We start from the raw sequence: 27,918 nt of genomic DNA on the forward strand, positions 1-27,918 counted from the left end.
AGCATTCTATGAGAAAAAAAGCCCTGCCCAAGATCACATCTTGAAATTAAATGGGAAACATTTGTTTTTGTTTATGATTCTAAGCTGCTGGTAGGATATTTTGACTTTTAAAATCGCAATCCCTCTAACCCTCTCCCTCCAAAAATAAAAGAAGGCCTTGCTCCTTCTAGAGACGTCACTAAGGCAAATACATAAACTTGAGTATTTCATCATCAATGAAGTTGCAGGATTTAGCAATGTGAATATGCTTTCTCCGTTCTAGCTTTCTTTCCAGGTGCTGTTTTTCAAAATAGAAAACTGTTTTCATTCACACAAAGATGGAAGTCTCATTGCTTGATTATATATACAAATGAGCCAAATAGAACGATGGCCAAACTAGCAGCAGGCTGAAACACTCAATATGGCGTTATGAGTGGATTCTGCAGCACAATTAAAAACATCTCTGTGCTTCCAAGAACACAATTAGGTGCCACACAACTGCATCTGTCTAAACACTTCATAGCCAATTAGGTGCCAAACTCCTCTGTCTGTCTAAACAGACTTCATAATACAAAACAACAGGTGGTTTGTGTCTTTGATGGATTAATCAGTGAAAGCAAAAGATGAGACATATTTTTATTTACCTCATTTTGATTATATACATATGTATATTCTTTTAAAAACCTCCAAGATTTTAATCCTATTTTAAGCATACATTAACTCCAGGCCTGAAAATAGTTCAGATGAACTTGGTCCACTTACTCTAAAACCATCCACAGCAGTGATCTTCAATCTTTTCAAAACCAAAAACTAGTTACGGGACCCAAAACATCCACCTTATGTTTTTCATATTTTTATTTCTCTACCTTTCCATTAATTTCTTTCCAATTCTCCATTTGCTTTTATCTCCTATTTCACTTCTGCCAAAGAGATGGAGATGATATTGCTTATCTGTTCACAATAGGTAAAATCCCAACCTAGTTGGTCTTGAAGAAATAACTGAAGACCAGACCAAATTAACCCACATTACTCAAAAGAGAATGCTTCTAGGAATCATTTATATATTGGCAAATACGAATGTGTATTTGTCATCACAGAAATACATCTTTTAGTTCTTCAGCATTATTTCCATTGTAACTCTTTCTCAAATAATATTGTGACTGGTCCAGAGGGAATTCAAATAATTATATGTGGAAGTTATTAAATGATTTAGAAACAGTATTACTTGCATTTAATTTGATAACAGATGTTCTGGCAATCAAGATATATAGCAAAACTATTAATAATAATCCTTATTATGTACCAATTCAAACTGCTTAACAAAACAAGGCCCACCCATTTTAAAATGTGCAATTAAGTTCTTTATAGAGCTGACAAATTACATTGCAGGGGATTCCCAATTGCAGGGCAAGATTATTGCTAAATGCCTAAATAATAAAAAATTGTTTTGGAAATCTGCAACCCAAGACATGACTTATACCCGAACATCAGGCAGTACTTTTGACAGGAACAATTATCTGTTCGATAACGACTGTAAGTAATATACCGTAGAATGGAATCACAAGAGAAACCACGTATAAGAACATGAAACAAAAATTAAGGAGCAAATAAAAACATCTGCTCTCAGTTCACGAAAAAAGCAGACTAGCACTAAATCTGCTCAAGAAAAATAGAAAGATCAAAAATAATAATATTATTCTAAGGAAGTACTTGGAATACCCACATTTAATTAACATAACTGCCATTCAACAGATAGCAGTCTTGGCACTGAACTATAAAGCTGTGGGTTCAAATCCTCTGCCAGCACCCTTGATTTCATCCCAGCTGCTGACTCTACAGTTCCTGCTTCTCAGAAAATGTGTTTTTGCATGAAATGCTATTCTGGGGCTTGGAGAAGGAAGACACGTAGAAAATGGTGCCACAAAGTCCAAAAGTACTTTACTTGTGAAAATAAGTGGATATAGGAAAAACAGATAATTAAAAATGATACAGATGAGAAATACATTGCTACAATTCACTAAATCTTGAATTCCTTAAGGTTATTTCAGAAGAAAAAAAGCTTTGTGTTTCCTTAACTTCACATTTTACCTTGATCTCAGTAAGTAAAGTACATTGCAATAATTCACTTAATAGATCTTGACTCCCATAGGGATATTTCAGAAGAAAAATGATTTTTTTTCATTAACCCCTATCTCATCTCAATGTTAGTTAAAGTTAATAAATGTGGAGTTAATTTCAGCATACCATCATGACAAATTTCTGAAACATTCAGGATGACCTGGGCTTTAGTCACAATAGGCAGTTTAATATCTAGCTTGGTTTACACTTTGTCTTTAGGTAAGAAATTCACGATAGATTCAGTGAAATGTATTATTATATGCTGGGAGATACTTATGTAATCATAAATAACATGAAAGTGATTATTATGGGACAATTACTTTCCTTCTCATATTACAGATGCAGAAATGGATGGAATTATTATGAAATAATTATAGAATATGCAACAAGCTCATTTACAGTTGTATTATGCAAATGACTGCCTTGAATTAGCAACTCCTTGCTTACTACTACCAGTTTCAAATAAATCAGTACATTTGAAACACAAAATGTCTGGGGAGGGGGAGAGAACTAGGCTAGCAAAAGCAAAAGCAATACCAAATATCTGTTCCAACTGAGTGGTTCCTCGCCACCCTAGCAGAATGCTCCATCAGAAATGCTCTTTTAAAATTGTTCAAGTTAATTGTTCTACCTTCTTCTTGAAACAAGATGGCGGCGCGTTCACACACAGCGGCTCTGAGCTCCCGGTACTGGTGTGTGGTGATTGGATTAATATGCGTATAGATGAATGTGCACAGTGTAGTGCAAGGGGCTAAAATAGCCTACTCACATATAGAGCTGTTAAACATCGGGCTTGCAAGGCAATCTGAAATTACTAGTGATTTTCAGCAGTCACAAAACATACCGAACTGCATAGCAAGGCCTCCAGGATCTCCATGGATTGTCTTCGGGCTGGGGAGGAGATGATGTAAGGGAAAGAGAAAGGAGCGAAAGCAAAAACGTGGCTGCAGGGCTGGGACTCTGACTCGATTTCGAAGGCAGCCTTTTAGACCAACATTGCCGAGTCTTTTTCTGAGCAATGCCAGATCCCTCATCCATAAAATTGACGAATTACAGTTGCAGTTAGCAGAAAGCAGGCTTCTCCAGGAATGTTGTGTGATAGGTGTCACGGAGACCTGGCTACATTCCAAGATACCGAATGAAGCTGTGGAGTTGATAGGCCAAGTTTTTCACCGCTCTGACAGAGATAAACGCTCCGGGAAGGGTAAAGGAGGAGTACTGTGTGTGTATATACACTGTGAATGGTGTGTTAACAGCAGATTGGTATACACGTATTGCTCCCCAGATGTGGAACTGATGACTGTTATATGTAGGCCTTTCTATCTGCCTAGATAAATTACTGTGGTAATTATTATAGCTGTTTATGTTCCACCTGATGCCAATGTCAACATGGCACTTTCTAAGCTGTATGACGTCATCACCAGGCAGCAGCAAACTCACCTAGAGGGCGCTCTTGTCGTGGCTGGAGACTTCAATCAAGCTTGTCTGAAGACAGTTCTCCCTAAGTTTGTACAGTATGTGCAAGTTTCCACCAGAGGGAAGAACACTTTGGACCATGTGTATTCCAATCTGAAACAGGCATACAGAGCTTTCCCTCTTCCCCACCTGGGTACATCTGACCATCTTTCACTCCTGTTGTGCCCAAAGTATGTTCCTCTCAGGAAAAGGATTCAGGCAGTCACAAAAAGGGTCAGAACCTGGCCAGTGGGTGCTCTCAGTCAGTTGCAGGACTGCTTTGAAACCACTGACTGGAGTGTATTTGAAGAACAAGATCTAAATTCATATACAGATGCCGTACTCTCTTACATTAGAACATGCACTGATAGTGTAACAACGAATAAGTGCATTAGAGTTTACGGGAACTGTAAACCCTGGATGACTGCAGAGATACGAACACTCCTGAGAGCCCGGGATTCTGCCTTTAAGGCAGGGGACAGGGATGGATACAGAGAGGCCAGGGCAAATCTCAGAAGAGGCATTAGGATGGCAAAACAACAATACAAACAAAAGGTGGAGAACCATTTAGCGAACAACGATCCGAGGCAAGTATGGCAGGGACTGCAGCACTTAACCAACTATAAGAGCAGCACGAGGAGCATGGTGAACACCGATGCCTCGTTGGCTGCGGAGCTGAATATCTTCTTCGCCCGCTACGAGGTTAAAAGACCAGACCCTGTAGCCTTTGCTGGCCGGCCTTCTGACTCTCAGCCACTCACCCTGTGTGAACACCAAGTGAGAGCTGTATTGAAGGCTGTGAATCCCAGCAAAGCCGCAGGCCCAGATGGGGTGCTGGGGATAGTCGTCAGGAATTGTGCCGATCAATTAGCAGGGGTCCTGACAAGGATTTTTAACATCTCCTTGCAAACGGCATGTGTACCATCGTGCTTGAAAGCAGCTACCATTGTCCCAGTCCCCAAGAAAACTGCAGTTGAGTGCCTGAATGACTACAGACCTATTGCATTAACGTCTGTAGTCATGAAATGCTTCGAAAGATTGGTTCTCCAACATCTTAGGACATGCCTCCCACTGGACTTTGATAAACATCAATTTGCCTACAGGGGAAATAGGTCGACAGACGATGCCATAGCTACTGCTTTACACTCTGTAGCAAGTCATCTCGAGAAACCTGGAAGTTACGTCAGGATGCTTTTTGTTGACTACAGCTCGGCTTTCAACACCATTTTGCCGAGCATTCTCATCGAGAAGCTGACTGACTTGAAATTCTCTCCCGCCATCTGCGATTGGATTCAAGACTTTCTTAGGGATTGGTTACAAACAGTGAGGGTCGGGTCTGCTTTGTCCACCCCCCTGAAGCTTTGCACTGGCACGCCACAGGGCTGTGTGCTTAGCCCCTACCTGTACTCTTTATACACTTATGATTGTGTATCATCTAACCCATCCACTGCGATAATCAAGTTCGCAGATGATACAACTGTGGTGGGTCTTATTACAGGTGGGGATGAGACAGCATATAGGGCGGAGGTACAAAAACTATCCATATGGTGTAGTAACAACAACTTGCACCTAAACATCGGCAAGACGAAAGAGATGGTGTTAGACTTCCGGAGAAAAAAGGAGGAACCTGCCCCACTTTACATCGGGGAGGACTGTGTAGAGAGAGTTTCCTCCTTTAAATTTCTGGGAGTCTACCTCTGTGAAGATCTGACCTGGAAAATTAACACAACCCAGGTGGCTAGAAAGGCCCAACAGAGGCTTCACTTTCTTAGGGTCTTGCGGAAGAACAGGATAGAACAACAGTTAATGACCCTCTTTTACCGGTCTACTATAGAGAGCGTCCTCTCGTATGGTATTGTGGTTTGGTATGCTGGTCTGACAGCCGCGGACAGGAAAGTATTACAGAGGGTAGTGAGCACAGCACAAGACATTGTGGGCTGTTCCCTGACACCACTGGATGATATCGCCAGGGCTCGTTGCCTTGGAAGAGTGAGGAAGATTCTCAGGGATGACTCACACCCTGGACGGTATCTCTTTACTCTCCTACCATCCGGTAGGAGATATAGGAACATAGCCAGCCGTACCAACAGGCTGAAAAATAGCTTTTATCCGTGGGCTGTTAGGCTTTTAAATGGGACATAATCTTATGCAGAATTGACTTGGGAGGCCAGTGTGTGGTGTAGTTGGTTCACATGGTGTGGTGGGATGGAGGGTTTGTTGTCACTGTGTGTTGGGGGGAGAGAGCACGGGGGGAGGCTCAGCTAATCTCAATGTACACATGTTGTACTTTGACAATAAAGGTTTGTTATTATTATTATTACATCAATCATCAAGGGGTGATGTCCATAATTTGACTATGAGATAAAATTCTGACTTTAATCAGTCTTGAGCCACTTCCAGTTTAAATTACTTAGTTGCAGTTCTTTTTTTTAAAGAAAGTTCATGCCTTTCCCTGCAACATTTCTACTTAACGTGAGTGCTGCTCTAATTCAGGGGACAAAGGACTAACCAAACAATTTTATTGATTATCTAAAAGGTGTGCTGATTGGTTCAGGGTATTCCTTGCCAGTCATACAATTCTGAATAGGTATGGCCATGATTATTGCTCCAAGCTTTGGACTGAGAACATAATTCATGGGGTTTAGAATTAGGTTTGGGAATGTTGGAACTGAAAATAGAGTTCGGAAGTGGTACTAGGGTTCTTATGCTGGATCGTGTCTACAAAGGGGGAGATAGTGTGATGGACTATAGTGAAGTAGCAGTGTGCCAGGAAAAAGAGAAAATATTCCAAGAGACAAGAGGCAACACAACTTCAAGCTATATCAGAGACAGAAGAAGAGATTTAGGGTTGCCAGTCCCTAGAATCCCCCACGGTTATATCTGTTAGAGTATAAGAGTAGTACAGATCACAGTTGAGTCCAAAATTTCTGTTGCTAAGCGAGAAAGTTGTTAAGCGAGTTTGGCCCCATTTTACCACCTTTCTTACCATAGTTGTTAAATGAATCACTGCAGTTGATTAGTAAGTTAGTAACATGGTTGTTAAGTGAATCTGATTTTCCCATTGACTTTGCTGTTCAGAAGGTCACAAAAAGCTGATCAAATGGCTCCTGGGACACTGCAAAGTCATAAATATGAGTCAGTTGCCAAGCGTCTAAATTATGATCACATGACTATGGGGATGCCGCAATGGGCAGAATGGTGAAAAATGGTCATGTCACTTTTTCAGTGCCGTAACTTTAAACAGACACTAAATGAACTGTTGTAAATCAAGGACTACCTGTATTAGTTTAATCTGGCAAGATTTTGTCTATATGGTATAAGCAATTAAAAAACTGAGCTTTAGCTGGATTATTTTATGTCATTCTTCAGCTGGGGCTAACAGTTCTGGAGCACCTCTACTACTTTAAAATCTGACAAAGTTTGCTAAAAGTAACAAACTAAGGACGTAACTGATTTTATAAGAATAGATCATCTCTTGGCATATTTCTTATTCAATAGCATTGATTAGAAGATGTTATTAAGCTTACAACTATATTAAAATGGCTTATATCCCCCACCCCAACCCTATGACTACAGAGCTGGAACCTAGTAAAAGCAGCCAAGCAGCCAAAGCTGGAACAGCAGTTTGAAGCTGCTCAGAACAGCTTTGGATTTGGAGTGGTGGGGGGAGGAGGGTGTCCCTCAAGCAGCCAACTGCTGAAGCTGGGGGCCTCTTTTGGTTCCAAATGCAGCCTAAAATGACCTGAAGCTGCACTGGAGCCAAAGCTATCAAACCCAGATTGTTGTCACAAGAATTCTGAGATCATAAGAAATGAAGTTGATGTTACATCTGGCTTTGAAAAGTGTGGGTGGGGGAGAGGGGAATAAAGGGGAAAGGGGAATAAAAATGATAACCGACTGAAATGCCCTCAAAATTCATCAGAATCTACTTTGATTATGCATGAAATACATTTTAGAACTTTCTTTGTCAATAGACACTGTGCCTTTTTACTTCATACACTTGATTGCTGCTCTAAGAGGCAACAAAAGCAGTATGAAAATTAGTGCATATTAAACTGTAACTAGCAACATGCAAATTTATAGTTTCTGTGATTATAGATTGCTTGTTCTATTTATTCATATCCTGCCCTTATACTCAATCAGCAGCAGCAGCAACAACATAACAACAGTAGTAGTAGTAGCAGTAGCAGTAGTAGTAGTAGTAGCAGCAGTAGTAGTAGTAATCTTTTTATTTTAGTAATTGGCCAGCATAACATATCACTAAAGGACAAAATTATACCCATCCCATTGTGTTAATACTCTTAACACAGGGGTCAGCGACCCACAGCTCTGGAGCCACATGCAACTCGTTCATCCCTCTGTTGCGGCTCCCAGTCCTCCGCCACCTAAAAAAAAAAGTTCAATCAATCAATTCCAACTTCCCACAGAAAAAAAAAGATCTCGTGAAGTTGGAATTAATTAAAAAAAAAATTAGTCCCACAAACAAAAGAAGTTTGTGGGCAGTCCAACAAATAAAAGAAGTTTGTGGAACTGCCCACAAGCTTCTTTTGTTTGTAAGACTGCACTAGGCGGCGGAGGAAGTGACGGAGGACCACGTCGGAGCTGGAAAGAAAGTGCCGTGTGGGTCTGATTGGGGGCGCAGGGGGTGTTGTTTTCTGCCAAGCATCTTGTACGGAGCTGGGGAAATGGGCCGGGTGGGGGGAGCTGCCAATTCCGCTGCCATGAGGCTTCTCATATTCCGCCCAGTGGCCATGATCCCCCTAGCCAGACAGCCACCATCACCCAATCTACCCCTCACTTGGCCAGCCGGCTGGCACAAAGCCTCACCACTCTTCTCCTCATTCTCCTCCCCACTTTGCTCCTTCTGAGTTGAAGAAAGTGGAGGCACAGCAGCGGGATTGCTCTCAATAAGGCGGGCGCACACGAGCAAGCAGCGCACCTGGCTCTTATTGTTTGAGAGCAATTCCTCTGCTGCGCCTCCACTTTCTTCAACTCGGATGGAGCCAAGGAGCCACTAGGGGCCTCTTGAGTGGGAAGGATGTGTTTTGCTGCTGGGCCATGCCTGGGCTATGCCCTGCCGCTGCCTCCCGAACTCCACCTTTGCTGCTGGGGAAGGCCTTAGTGGCAGGGCGCTCCATGTGGGGGAAGTAAGAGGGAAAAGTGGCAGCAGGGCATGGTCTGTGTGGGGGAGGTAGGAGGAAAAAAGCAGCAGCAGGGCGCTCCGTGCAGGGGAAGGAGGAAAAAGTGGCGATAGGGCATGCTCCGTGCGGGGGAGGTAAGAACAAATAGTGGCAGCAGCAGAGCGCTCCATGTGGGGGAGTTAGGAAGGAAAACTGGCAGCAGGGCACGCTCCACATGGGGGAGATAGAGGGTGCTACGCGTGGGAGGGGAGGTAAGCAGCAGCAGCGGTGGAGTGCTGAGGTGGGGGAAGCAGCAGGGTTTTGTGGGTCCCGGTGTTTTCTTTTCTGTGGGAAAGGGGTCCAAATAGCTCTTTGAGTTTTTAAGGTTGCCGAGCCCTGGTCTAACATAAATACGTACTACAAATTCAGATTACAGAATATATCGTAAAGTCATGATAGCAAAACTACTAAGACTGTATGCTTAAGGTCTTTGAGATGAAAATAAATGTATTAGAAATGTACAAAAATTGGATAAAACTATAGAATAAAGGAAAATAAATAAAAATAGCTAATAGGAAACACTAAATCACAAAGCTCTGCCAGTAAACTATTTCATATTGATACAATAACTATAAGAACTATAATAGTATGATGTACAATAGAATTTTATGAAAAGGAATGGTACTAACTTAAAAAACTAAACTAATTAATTTGCAATTGCTAGTTTTCTGCATCATTAAGGGGATTTCTAGAAAACAAACAAATAACAGTGATTATAAACATACTATATGCATGGATATCAATAATCAAACAAATAACCAAATACAGTTTGGTAAGCAACAGAGCTAGAGAGGAAATACGGTTCACAAAAGAGACATATGCCACTATACATATAAAAGTTTCCATCAAACCTATTTGGAAGGGCAAGCTAAATAAATAAATAAGTCAGTAAATATAAAATGAAATAGATGATAGATAGATAGATAGATAGATAGATAGATAGATAGATAGATAGATAGATAGATAGAGACAGACAGACAGACAGACAGACAGACAGACAGACAGAACCATAAAGCTGAAGCTCCAATTTCTACTTAACTGCCTTTGCCAGTTTTCTTTTCAACCATGGGAAACTTTATTTGTAAGTCTATTATACATCAAAATGAAAGGAATACGATTCTAAATATGTTTCCACTAGATATTTGCTGGGTAAACACTATCAAAACAGAACACTCCTAAGAAAGGGTTGATAGGTTTATCCACTTTTTCTCTTTGCATTATTCTTGCTATCTTGGATACTTATTTATGAACTATTTGATAGAAGTAATCAATAATACTATAATGCCACCATACAGTCAGATTTATAACTGAATGCACATATTGTACGTAAGACTTTACTGTTGGGTTTTAATGATGATCCACTTCAAATACATTGATCAGATAAAAAATACCACCAACTTTATCTAGGAATCAAGTTCATCTCAGGGTAGGCTTTTGCTATAATGTTAAGGAGCACATTGCTTCTAAGAAATGTGAATAAGCTACGGAAGATTATAATGTAATATTTTAAAAAGGCCTCCAAAATTTTCTCATGTTATTCCAACAAAACTGCCCAGGTGAATACCAGAGTTAACATGGATGTTGACATGTTGACAATTACACACAGCCCTAAATGGAGGGGAGGGCTATTTAAGACACGGAAAAGAAACAAACCAAATATAACAATGATTGCCTAGCAGAAATCTTTAGGCAAAAATTAAATTTCTTTAATGTAATTTGATTTTGCTCTTTCACGCCATCCTAGCACTGCAGATTGAAATGTGAAATGCAAGAGCAGCAAAGGATATTGCATGAGTTATAAACTGAAACAAAAGGGAGAAGAGTGATGATGAATTAGAAGATGGAGAATAAGTGTATATGGAAGGAGATGGAGGAATAAATCAGAAACATTTGGTATTCATCCTTTTTCCAATTTATCCTAAGTGTGGGTAGAGTGGCAATTGCTGGAAGTTTCCAAAATTAATTATGCATGATTGCAACAAAACTATCTCCATTTCTGCCATGTAACTAAGGCACCACAAAAAGTGACTGAACAGAATCCTGCATTTCCACACATCTAATTTTCATTCGGGTTGCTTTGCCTAAGACTTTCTGAAATTCTGAAACCTATATCAGGTTTAAGCAAGCAAAGATCTTTTATTATATTTTATTTAGAATAACTATTATTATTTGGCATATGATGAGAACAAGACATAAGAGAAGTAAACATATATACACAGTCCATGTAATTACAGTATATATAAAACTTCTAGCTGCTTTTACTTACCCTTGTGACAAGCAACATAGTTATGCAATTAAATATATTTTGTGCATTAGTGCACACTTACATGTACATTACAATGCCATTGAAAAGTATCCGGAAGCTCCAGATGACGTAAATGCAGCTTCCGCATGGTTTTATGCAGACTTCAGTGTGCACACGTGTCATCTCTCCTGCGGGAGCTGCATTAGTTGCTGATCTGCCTCTGGGTGGAATTCAAGGTGCTGATTATCACCTTTAAAGCCCTTCATGGCTTCGGACCAGGTTATCTGAGAAATTGTCTCTTGCCGGTCACATCCACTCATCTGGCGGGACTTAGAAGAAGGGCCTTCTCTGTGGTGGCTCCTTCCCTCCCTCTGGAACATCATCCCCCCACCCCAGAGATCGGACAGGCCCCCACTCTGACACTCTTTTGAAAGGCCCTGAAGATGTGGTTCGGCCAGCGGGCCTGGGGAACCCAGAACAAGATGGATTCCATTAATGTCTGGTATGAATGTCTGTTGTCGCCGTGTGTGTGTTACTGTTTTACTATTATTTTTAATTTTTATTTCTTTTATATTGTGTTTTTATTTCCTGTAAGCCATCTTGAATCACCATAAGCGAATAGGCGACAACATTAATTTTCCAAATAAATAAATAAATGCAAATGTGACAAAGTCTAGAAGTAGGGCAAGGAAACCATGAAAATTAAATAGACTGCATAATAAATAAATAGCACTGTTGACTTAATCAACTGCCCATGAGAAATGATGCTAAGGCTTCCCCTCCAGTAAGAAATAGATGTGTTAGGCACACAATTTATGACAAAACAGCAATGCCTACCTATCAAATTCTACACTTTCCAATGGTAAGTCAGATGTTTCTGCTTCAACTCTACAAAAGATTTTGGCAGTACCAAGCTGGGATAGAGCATGTCAAAGGAAGGGATATATTCAGGCCTAAATATAACATAGTTGGGAATGCCTTTTGGCAAGTATGACACATGTAAGAAAGACCTGGATTCATCACGATTCCTTGATACAGTAAGAATGTAAAAGTTGGTGAATCCATGTAGCTGTGGCCCATTAACTTTTGGAATTCCTCCTTCTTTCCCACACAATGTCAGGAATGAACTGCAGATCTGTGACCTAGTATTAAATTAGCAGATATCCCTCTTTCTCTTCCACTTTTTTTTAATTACTAAATGGCCTTGCAAAATGTGCATTATATACTTCCCAGCCCAGTCAGAGAAAGGGCTATCTATGTTCCACATTCACCTCTCTAAAGAAACATGAGCTTATTGCTATTAAAGGCAACTGACAGTAGGGTGAAGTGAATCGTTTATGCTCCTGAAAAGGTGAGTATTATGAGAAGTTTTATTCCTCTGGAATAACTATCTGAATATTTTGCTCTTGAAAAACATTCCAGAATGGGAATAAGTAAAAGTTATCTATAATCATACATACAAAAGATATTGTTCAACAAAACATGATGGGAAGAGTTTACAAGTATAACCATACTGGAAATGTTATGGTTAAAACAACAACTCAGGAATTCAGTATTTGTGGATCAACTTATTTATTGGGAGAGGAGAACTGCTATAACTTCCAAACATGTTTGCTCTTGGCAGCCTTTATATTACATGACCTCAGCTAAGGAGCCATCTTAGAAGGCATGAAGGGGATGGAAAGCTGGCTTCCACTCTATGGACAAAAAAATGGCTTAGCACAGTTCTCTGTGAACTTTTCACAGACCTTTTGGCTATAATGAGACCATTGGGACAGCTCTCTTTCAAAATAGGCAGGGAACTATTTTGAACAAAGAAAAACATCTTATATCCAAGAGCACATAAACCAACAGCTTCAAATTCATACATGGTCATTATGCTACAAATATGCATTTTTCTCACCCCAAGGACCAAACATATCTCAATTACAAGCTTTGCTATTTAAGGGAAGTACCGTATATACTTGAGTATAAGCCGAATTTTTCAGCCCACTTTTTGGGCTGAAAAATTCCACTTCGGCTTATACTCCAGTCAACAAAAAAAACTTACCGAGGACTTGTGCGCGGCCGAGGCTTTGGTGCTTCCGGGATCGTCCGCACCTCTCCCAAGCCACCGCCGTCCGAGACCTGCCGAAGTTTGGGGAGGTTTGGGGAGGTGCGCGCGCACCTCCCCAAACTCCGCGCCTTGCCTGCCTGCTTCTTTCCGCAGCGGAAAGAAGCAGGCAGGCAGGGCGCGGAGGAACGGAGACTTGCCGACGTTTGGGGAGGTTTGGGCGCCTCCCCAAACCTCGGCAGGTCTCCGTTCCTCCGCGCAGACCTGCCGACGTTTGGGGAGGTTTGGGCGCCTCCCCAAACCTCCCCAAACCTCGGCAGGTCTCCGTTCCTCCTGCCGACCTTTGGGGAGGTTTGGGCGCCTCCCCAAACCTCCCCAAACCTCGGCAGGTCTCCGTTCCTCCTGCCGACCTTTGGGGAGGTTTGGGCGCCTCCCCAAACCTCGGCAGGTCTCCGTTCCTCCGCGCAGACCTGCCGACGTTTGGGAAGGTTTGGGCGCCTCCCCAAACCTCCCCAGGTCTCCGTTCCTGTTTGGGGAGGTTTGGGCGCCTCCCCAAACGTCCCCAAACCTCGGCAGGTCTCCGTTCCTCCGCGCAGACCTGCCGACCTTTGGGGAGGTTTGGGCGCCTCCCCAAACGTCCCCAAACCTCGGCAGGTCTCCGTTCCTGTTTGGGGAGGTTTGGGCGCCTCCCCAAACGTCCCCAAACCTCGGCAGGTCTCCGTTCCTCCGCGCAGACCTGCCGACCTTTGGGGAGGTTTGGGCGCCTCCCCAAACGTCCCCAAACCTCGGCAGGTCTCCGTTCCTGTTTGGGGAGGTTTGGGCGCCTCCCCAAACGTCCCCAAACCTCGGCAGGTCTCCGTTCCTGTTTGGGGAGGTTTGGGCGCCTCCCCAAACGTCCCCAAACCTCGGCAGGTCTCCGTTCCTCCACGCAGACCTGCCGACCTTTGGGGAGGTTTGGGCGCCTCCCCAAACGTCCCCAAACCTCGGCAGGTCTCCGTTCCTGTTTGGGGAGGTTTGGGCGCCTCCCCAAACCTCCCCAAACCTCGGCAGGTCTCCGTTCCTGTTTGGGGAGGTTTGGGCGCCTCCCCAAACCTCCCCAAACCTCGGCAGGTCTCCGTTCCTCCGCGCAGACCTGCCGACCTTTGGGGAGGTTTGGGCGCCTCCCCAAACGTCCCCAAACCTCGGCAGGTCTCCGTTCCTGTTTGGGGAGGTTTGGGCGCCTCCCCAAACCTCCCCAAACCTCGGCAGGTCTCCGTTCCTCCGCGCAGACCTGCCGACCTTTGGGGAGGTTTGGGCGCCTCCCCAAACCTCCCCAAACCTCGGCAGGTCTCCGTTCCTGTTTGGGGAGGTTTGGGCGCCTCCCCAAACCTCCCCAAACCTCCCCAAACCTCGGCAGGTCTCCGTTCCTCCGCGCAGACCTGCCGAGGTTTGGGGAGGTTTGGGGAGGCGCCCAAACCTCCCCAAAGGTCGGCAGGAAGAACGGAGACCTGCCGAGGTTTGGGGAGGTTTGGGGAGGCGCCCAAACCTCCCCAAAGGTCGGCAGGTCTGCGCGGAGGAACGGAGACCTGCCGAGGTTTGGGGAGGTTTGGGGAGGCGCCCAAACCTCCCCAAACAGGAACGGAGACCTGCCGAGGTTTGGGGACGTTTGGGGAGGCGCCCAAACCTCCCCAAACGTCGGCAGGTCTGCGCGGAGGAACGGAGACCTGCCGAGGTTTGGGGAGGTTTGGGGAGGCGCCCAAACCTCCCCAAACAGGAACGGAGACCTGCCGAGGTTTGGGGACGTTTGGGGAGGCGCCCAAACCTTCCCAAACAGGAACGGAGACCTGCCGAGGTTTGGGGACGTTTGGGGAGGCGCCCAAACCTCCCCAAAGGTCGGCAGGTCTGCGCGGAGGAACGGAGACCTGCCGAGGTTTGGGGAGGTTTGGGGAGGCGCCCAAACCTCCCCAAACAGGAACGGAGACCTGCCGAGGTTTGGGGACGTTTGGGGAGGCGCCCAAACCTCCCCAAAGGTCGGCAGGTCTGCGCGGAGGAACGGAGACCTGCCGAGGTTTGGGGAGGTTTGGGGAGGCGCCCAAACCTCCCCAAACAGGAACGGAGACCTGCCGAGGTTTGGGGACGTTTGGGGAGGCGCCCAAACCTCCCCAAAGGTCAGCAGGTCTGCACGGAGGAACGGAGACCTGCCGAGGTTTGGGGAGGTTTGGGGAGGCGCCCAAACCTCCCCAAACAGGAACGGAGACCTGCCGAGGTTTGGGGACGTTTGGGGAGGCGCCCAAACCTCCCCAAAGGTCGGCAGGTCTGCGCGGAGGAACGGAGACCTACCGAGGTTTGGGGACGTTTGGGGAGGCGCCCAAACCTCCCCAAACAGGAACGGAGACCTGCCGAGGTTTGGGGACGTTTGGGGAGGCGCCCAAACCTCCCCAAAGGTCGGCAGGTCTGCGCGGAGGAACGGAGACCTGCCGAGGTTTGGGGAGGTTTGGGGAGGCGCCCAAACCTCCCCAAACAGGAACGGAGACCTGCCGAGGTTTGGGGATGTTTGGGGAGGCGCCCAAACCTCCCCAAACAGGAACGGAGACCTGCCGAGGTTTGGGGACGTTTGGGGAGGCGCCCAAACCTCCCCAAAGGTCGGCAGGTCTGCGCGGAGGAACGGAGACCTGCCGAGGTTTGGGGAGGTTTGGGGAGGCGCCCAAACCTCCCCAAACAGGAACGGAGACCTGCCGAGGTTTGGGGACGTTTGGGGAGGCGCCCAAACCTCCCCAAACAGGAACGGAGACCTGCCGAGGTTTGGGGACGTTTGGGGAGGCGCCCAAACCTCCCCAAAGGTCGGCAGGTCTGCGCGGAGGAACGGAGACCTGCCGAGGTTTGGGGAGGTTTGGGGAGGCGCCCAAACCTCCCCAAACAGGAACGGAGACCTGCCGAGGTTTGGGGACGTTTGGGGAGGCGCCCAAACCTCCCCAAACAGGAACGGAGACCTGCCGAGGTTTGGGGACGTTTGGGGAGGCGCCCAAACCTCCCCAAACAGGAACGGAGACCTGCCGAGGTTTGGGGACGTTTGGGGAGGCGCCCAAACCTCCCCAAAGGTCGGCAGGTCTGCGCGGAGGAACGGAGACCTGCCGAGGTTTGGGGAGGTTTGGGGAGGCGCCCAAACCTCCCCAAACAGGAACGGAGACCTGCCGAGGTTTGGGGAGGCGCCCAAACCTCCCCAAACAGGAACGGAGACCTGCCGAGGTTTGGGGACGTTTGGGGAGGCGCCCAAACCTCCCCAAAGGTCGGCAGGTCTGCGCGGAGGAACGGAGACCTGCCGAGGTTTGGGGAGGTTTGGGGAGGCGCCCAAAGCTCCCCAAACAGGAACGGAGACCTGCCGAGGTTTGGGGACGTTTGGGGAGGCGCCCAAACCTCCCCAAAGGTCGGCAGGTCTGCGCGGAGGAACGGAGACCTGCCGAGGTTTGGGGACGTTTGGGGAGGTGCCCAAACCTCCCCAAACGTCGGCAGGTCTGCGCGGAGGAACGGAGACCTGCCGAGGTTTGGGGAGGTTTGGGGAGGCGCCCAAACCTCCCCAAAGGTCGGCAGGAGGAACGGAGACCTGCCGACGAGCCGCGGCCACACAGGGTATTCCTGTGTATTCAGGCTTGCAAAATGGCGGATCGAGCCTCTGCTGGCGGCAGAGGCTTGCAGAACGGCGGATCGGCTTATACTCGAGTCAATAACTTTTTCCAGTTTTTGGGGGTGAAATTGGGGGTCTCGGCTTATACTGGAGTCGGCTTATACTCAAGTATATACGGTATCCTATTATGATTAACACTACTGTGGTGCTATAAAAATTAGTTCTAACATATCCTGTTGCTAGCAGGTCCAAGAAACAGAGCTGAGGATGCAGTTCAGCATATAGTACAGTAATACCTGAATCTTAACCTGAGATTACTAAAAAGAAGACCAGACCTTCCTCATTGTAATTTTGGCCTGAATAACTCTTCTTATTTTTTCCAAACAGAATGAAAAAAGGGTGCATATAGGGGACTAGAAAACTTGTATACTGTATATAGAACTTTGGTGAGGGTTGAAATGGTAATAGACAAAACAAGAATAAGAATCATCAGAACACTATTGAAGGAGGTGAGAAATGGAAAAAAAATACAGGTCCCTGTTCTTTACTGTTTTAGGGTAATTATTTCTTCCATTTATATTTTACCTCTCTCCAGGAGTCAAGGCATAGAGAGCATTTCCTCCTCCAATATATCCCTAATTTAGCATCCTAATGAGGTAGGGTGGGTTAAGAGAACATGATTGGGCTGAAATCATCCAGAGATATTCCTTGGTTAAGTGAATGCTTGGCCCTGGTTCTCACTAGTCCTAGACCTAGTCCAATACTTTAATGCCAACAACCATTTGAAACAACTAAAAGAATAACACTTTGGAACCAAGAAACACTTTCAGTTTTCTCAAGGCATATGGAACAAAAAAGCTAAACAGAAGTTAGAGAAAGGAAAGAAAAGCTGTAAATGAATGGAACAAGGAAAATGAAGCCTTCCCTTTTCACTGGTTCTCCCTATGTGAAATTATTTTAGAGAATTAAAATGTTGTGGCAATAAATGTGGCAAAAATAATATACTTGTATACTCTTCATAAAGGAAATTTTCCTCAGTGCCTATGAAAAAGAACCATGTATTTAATATCTAATCAAATATATTTATCTCTTCTAGTCACAAAAATTTCAGACTGTCAGTGTCAAATTGCAAGAAATGTGTGGTTTAGCAAAGAGCAAGGTGCAATTCAGGATTAATTTGGTATGCCAGGAAATCTTGAAAAACACACACACTAATAAATATACCTGATAGTTATTTTGACCAGTTAGGATCAAAGATGTCTCATGCAGTCTGGAAAAGACCCAAGAGAGACTGTGGTGGGAAGCACACCCTTAAATACAGTTTCAAAGATGAAAACAAGAACCCTCATGTCTGTTTATAAACTTCTTTGTCCTCAAAACAAGCAAGAGTGCTCTCTCCACATTACAAACTTCTCTTTTCCTGTTCCTTGAATTTATTTACTCTACAACAAATTATCAACTTTTCAAAAGCAAAGCAGTATTAGTAAGGTGATAACACTTTCCTTTGTATAAAACTACTTAAAATCATAACGGAACTGATTATATTGTTGAATACTTTCAGCTCAACCACATTTAATCTCAGTATATCGAAGAATCCAAATACAGTAGCAATTTTAAATTCTATAAAACAAACTTATTTCTGCTACATTTGTGTGAGCAGCTACGCAGATTAGGAAAAGGATGTCTCAGAATCTCAGTAATTGAGCTGTGTATAGTGTGTATATTTATTATCATGCATTGATATCCGAAAGGTGCTTTTTCACAAGGAAACTGGACTTTCTTTTTTCTCTTTGAAGACGTTTTGCTTCTTATCCAAGAAGTTTCTTCAGCTCTGAAGAATTGAAGAAGCTTCTTGGATGAGAAGCGAAAGGTCTTCAAAGAGAAAAAAGAAAGTCCAGTTGCCTCGTGGAAAAGCACCTTTGGGACAACCATGACCTTGATGACTAAGAATCTCCATAGACATCATGCATTGATACTTTTTCCTTAACTATATAATAATGCATTAATATGTTTTGTGGGTTTTGCAATGTCGTGAGACTAAGCAAATATATTTTTACAATCAAATGAAGCATCACAAAGTATCTAAAAAGGCAAGAGAGAAACACTGACTTTTCTTTTTTACATAATCTGCATGGACTGACTTATTCATCTAGAATAAATATGTCAATGGGCCATTGAGAGATTTCTAGTCAACAGGGAAGTGAAACCCGAAGCAGTTAAATTTGTGTCTGTCAGAGGGAGAGGACAGTCACAAGACCTCCTGAAAAGCAGATGGACCTCATGGAGCAAACATCTCTGGGGGGAAAAAGATAGTTGGAGTGTATGAAGAAAGACCACCAACTTTTCCTTTGAACTTCTTAACAATAGGAACAATACCTCCATTAAAAAGAGAGCATTACATCCACCTGTAACAAATAGTATACCAAATCCAATAGTGGATCAACTCTTATACAAGATTCTACAGGCTCTCAAATTATAACTTTTCATACCGCACTGTGAGAAGTAGCTACAATAATAATTTATTCTACAAAAAAGTATTGAGGCATTACCAACTTTTAAATATTCTAAAGCTATCAATCTATCTATAATTATTTTATCTTCTGCTCAACTGAAAAGTTGATATTTTTCCCTCATGAGTTTTGTGCAACTAAAGTATAGCTATATTGATATAGTTAGCACACACTTAGCTATTTTGCATATAACTTGAAAGCGCGAGAGAAACGTCTAGTTTCACAAACATAAAAGCAGTTATTTCCCTGGAACAGTAGATTACAGAGGACTAGGAAATGAAACCTTTCAAAGAAACAAGACTAAATTTCAAACTCTACTAAAAAAATTCCCTTGCTGATCCACGCGGAAATTAGCAGTTCCCAGTTTTAAGTATTACTGACAGTGAATTATTAAATCAACTAAATAACAATTTTTTTTACCATCACTATAAACTGTGGTTAGTTTTATGGTGGGCTGCTTTAAGACTTGTGTGCAAAAGTTTGGGCTAGACCTCTTTTTATTGCTCTCCAAAGTGAGTTCCAGCAGGTTTAAGCCAAAATGAGCCATCTTTTTTGCTTCTAGATAGGTGGCAAGAAAAAAAATGAAAAGGATTTAGGCCAGGAAATATGAATGGCTGATCTCAGAACCAGTTATTCTCTTGAAATTCTGTTACTTCTATTAAAGATAACTATGAGAAGAAATAATACATTTCAGTGGAAAGCAGAGGTGATCCTAATATAAGGAAAACTGCCCTAGATGGCGAATTTTCTTCTAGAAACAGTTAACTATGTTCCCCACTGTCATTCCATACACGACATGCAGTTCTCCTCTTAATTCCCTCCGTTGCTTCTATCTCCCCCACACCAATTACTTCAGAGTCTCATACCAATGTGCTATTGTCTTACTATTCTATCTCACCAGGAGTCAGTGGGATTTGGCATGTTGTACACACATTTTACAAGCTGATAAAAGTCAATCTGGCTGCAGATATGCATTCTCACTGGGCAGTTTGTTCCTCCAGCCCAAAATGAGAAAATCAAATGAAGATCCTCCTGAAAGAGGGAGAGGGGATTGCTCTTCCAAGTAGCACTATTATTTTGGGTTCAGAATGGCGTGATTGGACTGAATTGCCTTCCATAAAATCAAGATGCCCTTCCAAAATTATTAGCGCTGAACTAGCTAAACATTTTGGCATTCTTCATACTACAAATCAGCCAAAAAAGGTCTTTACAAATTCTCTCCTGCAACTTCCTACATAAAATAGTGTACATACAAGCACTCTTGGTGGCCTTGAGCCCTAGCAAAAACTGCCATCTGTGAAAAATATGCAAATATTTCTTTTTTTAAAAAAAAAAAATTTTTCCTGTAAACAGAAGGCATTGATGGGAAATCTGCCACCAAAGGAAGCAGTTTTGAATTCATCCGTTCTACTCAGAACACTTTGTACTCCTTCAGAATATGAAAAAAGAGAAACTAGCAATACAGTCTATAAGTTTTGCAAAATTTGCTGATCCTACTTGGTTGTACCATAGTACAACATCTAAGATTAACTTATATTTCAAGATAGCATCAGTAATTAATTGACAGGTATATACTGAAATAAATTAACTAGCTTGCAAGATCATCTTATTTTTCAATAATGCCTATCCAAATGAGAGTTTCAGAAAGCAACCCCAATGTCTCTTTTGATAAATGAGGCTTTTGTGAGTGATCAAACCTACCAATAGCTTCCATTTTATAAATGTTTAAGTTCTTCAACTGCAAGCGGTTAATGAGAATGTTCACAAAATACTCGAGGTTTCAAGTGTGTTCAGTAGCTAAAAACATTTGCCTATTTTTCCTAATCTGTCCTTAGTCAAAACAAACCTACATTTTTTTCAAAATAAGATAAAAATCCAAAGGTTTTGTTTTTTTGTGGGATAAAATGAATAAAAATCCCACAATTATCATGTAAGACTTACTTCAAGATGGTTGTGTATAGAATCAAATGCTCACTTCGTTGAGATACCCATATTGGCCATTTTTTCCATAGTAACTCACAGTATACATAAACCTCCAACATATATAGGCTAAAAGAAGGATAGAAGTCTACACAGTACTATTTAAGTTTGACATCTATGCACTCCCAGTTTCAAAGCTGGTATGGAAACACAGGAATAAGGCATGATCCCATTCCTCTATTGTTTTTACACCCTGCATATAGGACACCAACATAATCTCCATTACTGTGCATGCAACTTGCATTCATACCATGTTTCCTACTTGAATTTTTTAAAACTGTGAGAAATGGTATACTACAAAGTAAAATGCCAAATTCTTATCTTAATGTTCAATAATGGTTTACAAGCTTTGTTATGAAAAAAAAACACAGCTGGACCCAGCACTTTCTTTGGAAGTATACCCATCTGCACCAAAAGAAGACAAAATCAAGCAACAATAACGTCAGGTGGGAAGAGGGAATGACAGATAGCAATCTGTTTCATGTATGTATTAAACTAGGTAAGGTGGCCATTTTGTGAATGGACATGCCTCCTCAGAAGTTGTTTTGTGAGAGTGCCTATACATATTCTTAAAATCTCAATTGTGCCCACCAGGCTGGGTCTCCTGGGTACAGACCATCTTTCTTGAAAGTCATGATTCAAGTAGGGTGCCATATTGTAATAGTTCAAAAACAATCAATCATAGTTTCTCTAAATTAGCAGTGTCACTAAAATGCAGAAAGCTAAAAATGTTTTCCTAATCCCAACTGATTGGAGTCAGCAAGCAACAAGATGAAACATTTCATCATGTTTTTGTTCATTCTGGATACTTTGTTAATACTTTGTTAATGTTCGTTTAGCTGGGACCTAAAAACCTAGCTTTTTGAGTTAGCTGGCCTGGATTGAGGGGTTTTAAGGTTTTTAAATTCTAATTTTAAATTTTGGAGCTATTGATTTAATTTTATTTTAATTTTTATATTGTATTGTTTTAATTTTGCCCTGTAAACCGCCCTGAGTCCTTTGGGAAAAGGGCAGTATATAAATTGAATTAAATAAAATAAATAAATAAATTATACTGATAATCCTGTAAGAAACTTTCCATCAATCTTGAATTAATCAGGATTCCAAGTCACCAACAATGCATCTTACATATATATTTTGCCTTTCTTCCATGAGGCCAAGACAACATACACAGGTATCTCCATGACCTCCTCAAAGCAACCTTGCCAAGTAGGCTAACTGGATTGAAAGTTAATGACAGATCAAATTCACCCAGGGAGCTTTATAGCTATATATTTGTATGATTTTCTCAAATCATGGTCCCACATTCAAATTTATACACTACATTGGCTACAAGTAAATTCAGATTACTTCTGATCTACTCTACTAAAAGAAAACTGGCCCAACCATATCATATATTGCCATATTTAATTAACAATTCCAGTGGAATTGTTGCCATTTAATTCAAATTCTGGACTCTGTAAAGCACAGCCTGATACTAAACATACACATTTGGATTTCACTTATCAAAAATTTTAAAATATATTAGCGGCAAACACAACATAACTATACTTAAGAGTACAGATACAAAATCAAAAGAAAACACCTACATAACTATTTGAAGTTACAACGGAACTTATAAAAGTGACTTATTACAATTTTTCATACTTATGATTGTTGCAGCATCCCCCTGATCACGTGATCAAAATTCTGATGCTTGGCTATTGGTTCATATTTATGGCATTGTTCCGGGGTCATGTGATCACCTTTTGTGACCTTCTGACAAGCAATTGGGAAGCCAGAATTCACCTAACAACTGTGTTACTAACTTAAGTGCAATGACCCACTTAACAATTGTAGCAAGAGAGGTCATAAAATGGGGTAAAATTCACTTAACAACTATCTCACATAGCAACAGAAATTTTGGGCACATTTGTGGTTGTAAGTCAAAGACTATCTCTATCCACTATTTATTCAGAGAAATTTAGAACTCCCACAGAAAGTGCCAGCTAACTAAGGCCAGCTTTTTACTAATGTGTCTTCTCATAATTATCTCAAAGAAGATAATATGGAGCCAAAACAAATGAAAATTGGTCTAACTTTGAAGGGCAGTAATTTACAAGTGATTTCCCACATATGCACAAACTTCAGAACATCTGCATTAAAGCCCCTCTGCTACTACTGAAGAGGACCCCCATCTTTTAAAAAACAACAAAATTCTATTTGTTCTGAAGCTTTGGTAATTTATTATATGACCAAAATTATCTTTGGTCCTTACTTTTCACTTCCCCTGCACAGGATGAAGAATTTCATAAAGTATTTTAATGTGAAAATCCGGCTTTAGCACAATGCATAGTATATAGGCAGCAGCCTAGAATGCAGTTCTCAGCTGGGACTCCAAAATCCACTAAGCACTTTTTACAAGATGCCAAAGTGGCAATTTCACTCACCCCTAGCCATCTTGCTCCTTTGTTGGCGGCTTGTTGAATCTGTACTCTTTTGAGGGTGACATGGTAAACTGCTCCTTCCTCTATCTCTTCACCCCAGTCTTGGATTGAGCTCTGCCACAGGAAGAAAGGAAATGCTTTGATTTTTTAAAATAATAACAGAAACAAAGTCATTTTCCCTAGCTGTCTCCTGTTTAGGCCAGCCACTGCACAATTTGTTTCAAAGGAGACCTTGCAAAGGACAACTGGCATACAAAATACTCCAAATCCCCTCCAACTGCAAACTATTCAATAGAGAAAAAGCTAGAATACATAGCAAGATAACTGCATTTCCATTTAACTTCTCTGGCATCCTATTTATACATATTTCAAATAGTTCCGCGGTACCATTTCCTAAGGAAATACCCCTCTGCATCTTGTCCCCAGTAACTATTATTGTTAGCATTTAAACTGCAGCAATAGCTGCACCTTTAAAAGCTACACAGGCATTTCAGATGGCAGTAAACCTAGAACAATTAGCTGAGTTTATTTCAGCCTTTTTTTAAAAAAAAGAAAAAGAAAAAATCAGGACATGAGAAGAAAATGAGATAAGTTTTAACAGAACTCCATTAAAGATTTCTTTTTAAGAAAATTATGCATATCAGAAAGTTGAGGGGAGAAGCTCAGGAAACTAGCATAACTATACTTGCTATGCAACTACAGTTTAATCATTGCCATAAACAATTCTAAAATTCTAAATTCTAAATGACACACATATATAGGAAAATAATTCTTTTTGATTTACCAAGGATTAAAGAGATTTGTACAAAAGCTTAGCCCGTTCATTCCCCTCCTTGCCTTCCCACCCACCCACCCCCCGCCGTTCTTTCCCACACTGAGTGGGATAATTAGATTGCAGGCGTCGTCGTTTCCAAACTCGAATTCACACTAAGTCGCAGTTTTTAAAAAGACGGCTTCGAAAAAATCTTTCCCTGGGAAGCACAGATATTCACCAAAGCGGTTTCCTTTCGCAAAAAGTAAACCTCGGAGTCCCGAAGGAGGAATCTCTCTGCCTATGTGAGAAGCCTTTTAGAAACGCAAGGAAGCTTTTTTTTTGGCTGCCATGGTGGTGGGGTTACCATTTTAGCTCTCCAAAGCAATTTCATCCTTGGGGTTCCCCTCAGCGCTCCGAAAGGGCATGGTGAGTCGTAGGAGCCCGCTTTAAATAATCCTTTCGCAGGCACTTCTTCGCCTCGCTTGAAGGCAGCTCTCTCTCTCAATTCATGACCACAAAGAGTGGCGAGCGGAGAGCAGGCAGAGCTGAAGACTCCTCCCTACACACAGACACAAGAGTGATGTAAGGCTTTCCTGTTTATGCTTGCGAACTCTTTCTAGGCTTCAAATGAAGCCAGCGTAAGCATCCTTCAATGAACTCTGCGAACCCTCCCTGGCTGGGCAAACTTTCTGAAATTCGGTCTCTTACGTTCCCCGACAAACACAAGGTGCCGAAGGAGGCATCTCCTTCCCCTCCTCCTCCTCCTCTACTTTTCCTTAACCAAAAGCCACAAAGAGAGAGCCCAGGGGTGAAAGTGGAGGTTTAAATAAACGGCCAACGTCTGGCGCTAGCTGGAGTCCTCTCCGAATAGTTGCATGGAGTGAAATTTACAATGGGACGAACGCTCCTCCCACAAGGCATAGCTAAGTAGGCTCAGTTCAGAAATACACCAGCCTGGAGCTTTTCCAGTGGCTCATTCTGCCAGGCGGGGCGTGGATTATGGGAATTGAAGAATTAAAGGTCTGGTGGACACCAAAATAGGGAATGCTGATTCAGTAGAGTCAATGAAAGCCTGTAAGCCTGGAGGATGAACTCTGCCATCTGAAAAACGTTAAACTCTTGTTAGCCTACTCTTGTTAGTTTACTCAAGGTAGGCAAGATTAACAGTAGGCTTTAGAGTTCTGTGGATCATTTCCAGTCCAACCTCATCTCCATCCGGAAAACAAAAAATAACCTAAGGGGGGAAAATAATTACTCACCCTGATGAAAGTGTATGGTTTGCACTCTATAGAATGGAGTGGTAAAGATATTATACAGACTTGGATAATAAAGCTGGTTAAGTGGCTGCTGTAGAAATAGAAAAAAATGAAGAAATTCTTACATTAATAAAACTGGTGATTAATTTTAGATGATGCATAAGCTATGAAATTAATATGATGGAAACATGGATACTTTTATGACAAATTTGGAGCTTGTAATGATCTTTGCAAAATCACATTGTCAAGTGATAGATTATATTTTTCAGTAGTTTTATCTGCACTATCTACTTCATTATGGTGCAGCTCAAATAAGGCCTCAGAGCTGTCCTGAATTATATCTCTTTAACTTGCATGCCACAGAATCTTACATATTCTTTCACCAGTAGCAGCATTACTGGAAGTAACAAGAAGATGTCTACACCAATGCATAATGCCAGTTTCCTCCAGCATGTTTATTTACATGCACTAAAAGCATATAAAACTAAAAATAAATAAGGTGGTGACTAGAAGCTCCTTATCCATGAAAAATAAAGAAGTTGAAAGGTAATGATTAGCATCTTAGGGGAGGGCAAAAGCAAACTGAGGGGGTGTATCTTTAGCAAATACCCTTTTAATAAATGGGTATTTTGCAATTGTTGACATCCAGAATGATGGTTGTAATGTAGCATGGTCACACACAGAGACAGACACTCAGCTTGGGTGAAAAGACTTCTTTATTGCGGTCAGGAACGAAGCTGGGGAAAGAGGGTTACCTGGCGTACCTTTATACCTGCCCAGGAGAATACCAGCCAATGGATTCAAACCTGGGCTTCCCGCCAGTGCAGGTGGCCAATAGATTTAAACGCTGGCTTCCCGCCCGGGGCTGTCAAACTCGTTTAAACCAGGCTTTCCCGCCAAATGTGGTTATAGCCTGGAGCTGTCCAGCCCCGCGCCTCCTGCTGTGCTGACAGCCTGTGTATGCTTAAGCTGCATACACTACAATGGTCATTTTATGGACAGAAAATTCTCCCCTGGCAGCAACTGTGTGAACTCATAAAATGCCCTCTGGCCTAAGAATGTTGTCTACCCTTTACTTATTTATTTGAATTTTCTGTCTTATAACCAAACAGTAGTTATAAAATGTTACAGAAACATTCTGAATTAAGGAAAAGAATAATGAGCGTTTGTGCATCTTTAGTCAAAAAAGCCATTCAAGGAGAAATATTTTCAGTTTTAAAATACTTTCTGTGTAGCACGTTACTAATTGTCAGGCAAAATAGCTGAAGAAGCAAGAAAATGTGGAAGACTTAAAGCCATTAGAGAGTACATTCAGAAAGACCAATTTTGAAGAATTTATAGGAGGAGACAGGCTGCTTAGCATTTTCCCAAATCCAGTCCTTTATAAAATGAAATGCAGCAGTGGAAGAGTTTAAGAGGAAAAGTTTCAGGCAGGTTTATACTGTATGTTCTTCACCTGACTTTGTGCAGCCTAGGCAGATAGCCCAATTGCATTGATTCCGTGTACTATAAGATCAAACCAGCAGATTCTTTTAGTCTAATGCACAGTTTGTCACCTCAGTAACTTTAAGATGTGCCTGGGGAATTCTGGGAGTTGAAGTCCATACATCTTAAAGTTGCTGAGGTTGGGAAACATACTCTGATGCCTTATTCATGAGGCTACACTTAAAGAATGTTTAGAAATTCCAATTGATCCAGAATACCACAGTGAGAATATTAGTGGTCACTTATTGATTAACATTATTTCTGCCATACATGGTTACCGGTAGCTATTATTTTGTTAACAGGCTCAATATACACTGACCTTTTAAAGTCCAAATTCTTGATTTTGAACAATTACTATCCATATAATACTTTGGCATTAAGTTAGGAACGTCTATTATACTTAACTGTACCTATCAGTGGAAATTTTCATTTCATACAGAGTTAGTCTGGAGAAATCCAAAAATTAAATAATTTGTTTAAAATGAAAAATCTTGCAAGATGGTTCAGTTTTCATAGCAAGTTGATATTCAGTCATACTACTGTAAAAGATCATGCAATAGAATCTGCAATATGAAAAGATTGCCTATCCTTGAAATAGATTATTTTCTGCCAAAACTTACAGCCTTCAGTTATTTGATTACAACTTCCAATAAAACTAACTACCTTGGCAGCTATAGTCCAACATACCCAGTGGTGGGATTCAGCCAGTTCTCACCAGTTCGGCAGAACCGGTAGCTAATTTTTTGTTTCCCAGGCCCAGAATGGACGTCTGGAAGCAGTATTCACACAGAGAATTGGTTGTTCAGTTATTTGAATCCCACCACTGAACATACCTAATTGGGAAGACCATGTTTTCTTAGATTAAGCAATATATTT

The 27,918-nt window shown here is 42.2% G+C and overlaps 1 protein-coding gene across 1 annotated transcript in view; it reads right to left on the bottom strand.

Annotated features, from left to right (window-relative positions):
* RGL1 (ral guanine nucleotide dissociation stimulator like 1) overlaps nt 1-24,798 on the bottom strand; it is a 114,431-nt gene extending 89,633 nt beyond the window's left edge. The window contains exons 1-2 of the mRNA XM_083359083.1: nt 24,666-24,798; nt 23,551-23,661 (exon numbers count right to left, since the gene is read on the bottom strand). Of these exons, the coding sequence (XP_083215209.1) occupies nt 23,551-23,661; nt 24,666-24,692 (138 nt within the window). The 5' untranslated portion in view covers nt 24,693-24,798. The remainder of the gene's footprint in view (nt 1-23,550; nt 23,662-24,665) is intronic.
* Nucleotides 24,799-27,918: the final 3,120 nt, after the last annotated feature.

This window comes from Vipera ursinii (assembly GCF_947247035.1).
Source record: "Vipera ursinii genome assembly, chromosome: 3".
Taxonomy (NCBI): domain Eukaryota; kingdom Metazoa; phylum Chordata; class Lepidosauria; order Squamata; family Viperidae; genus Vipera; species Vipera ursinii.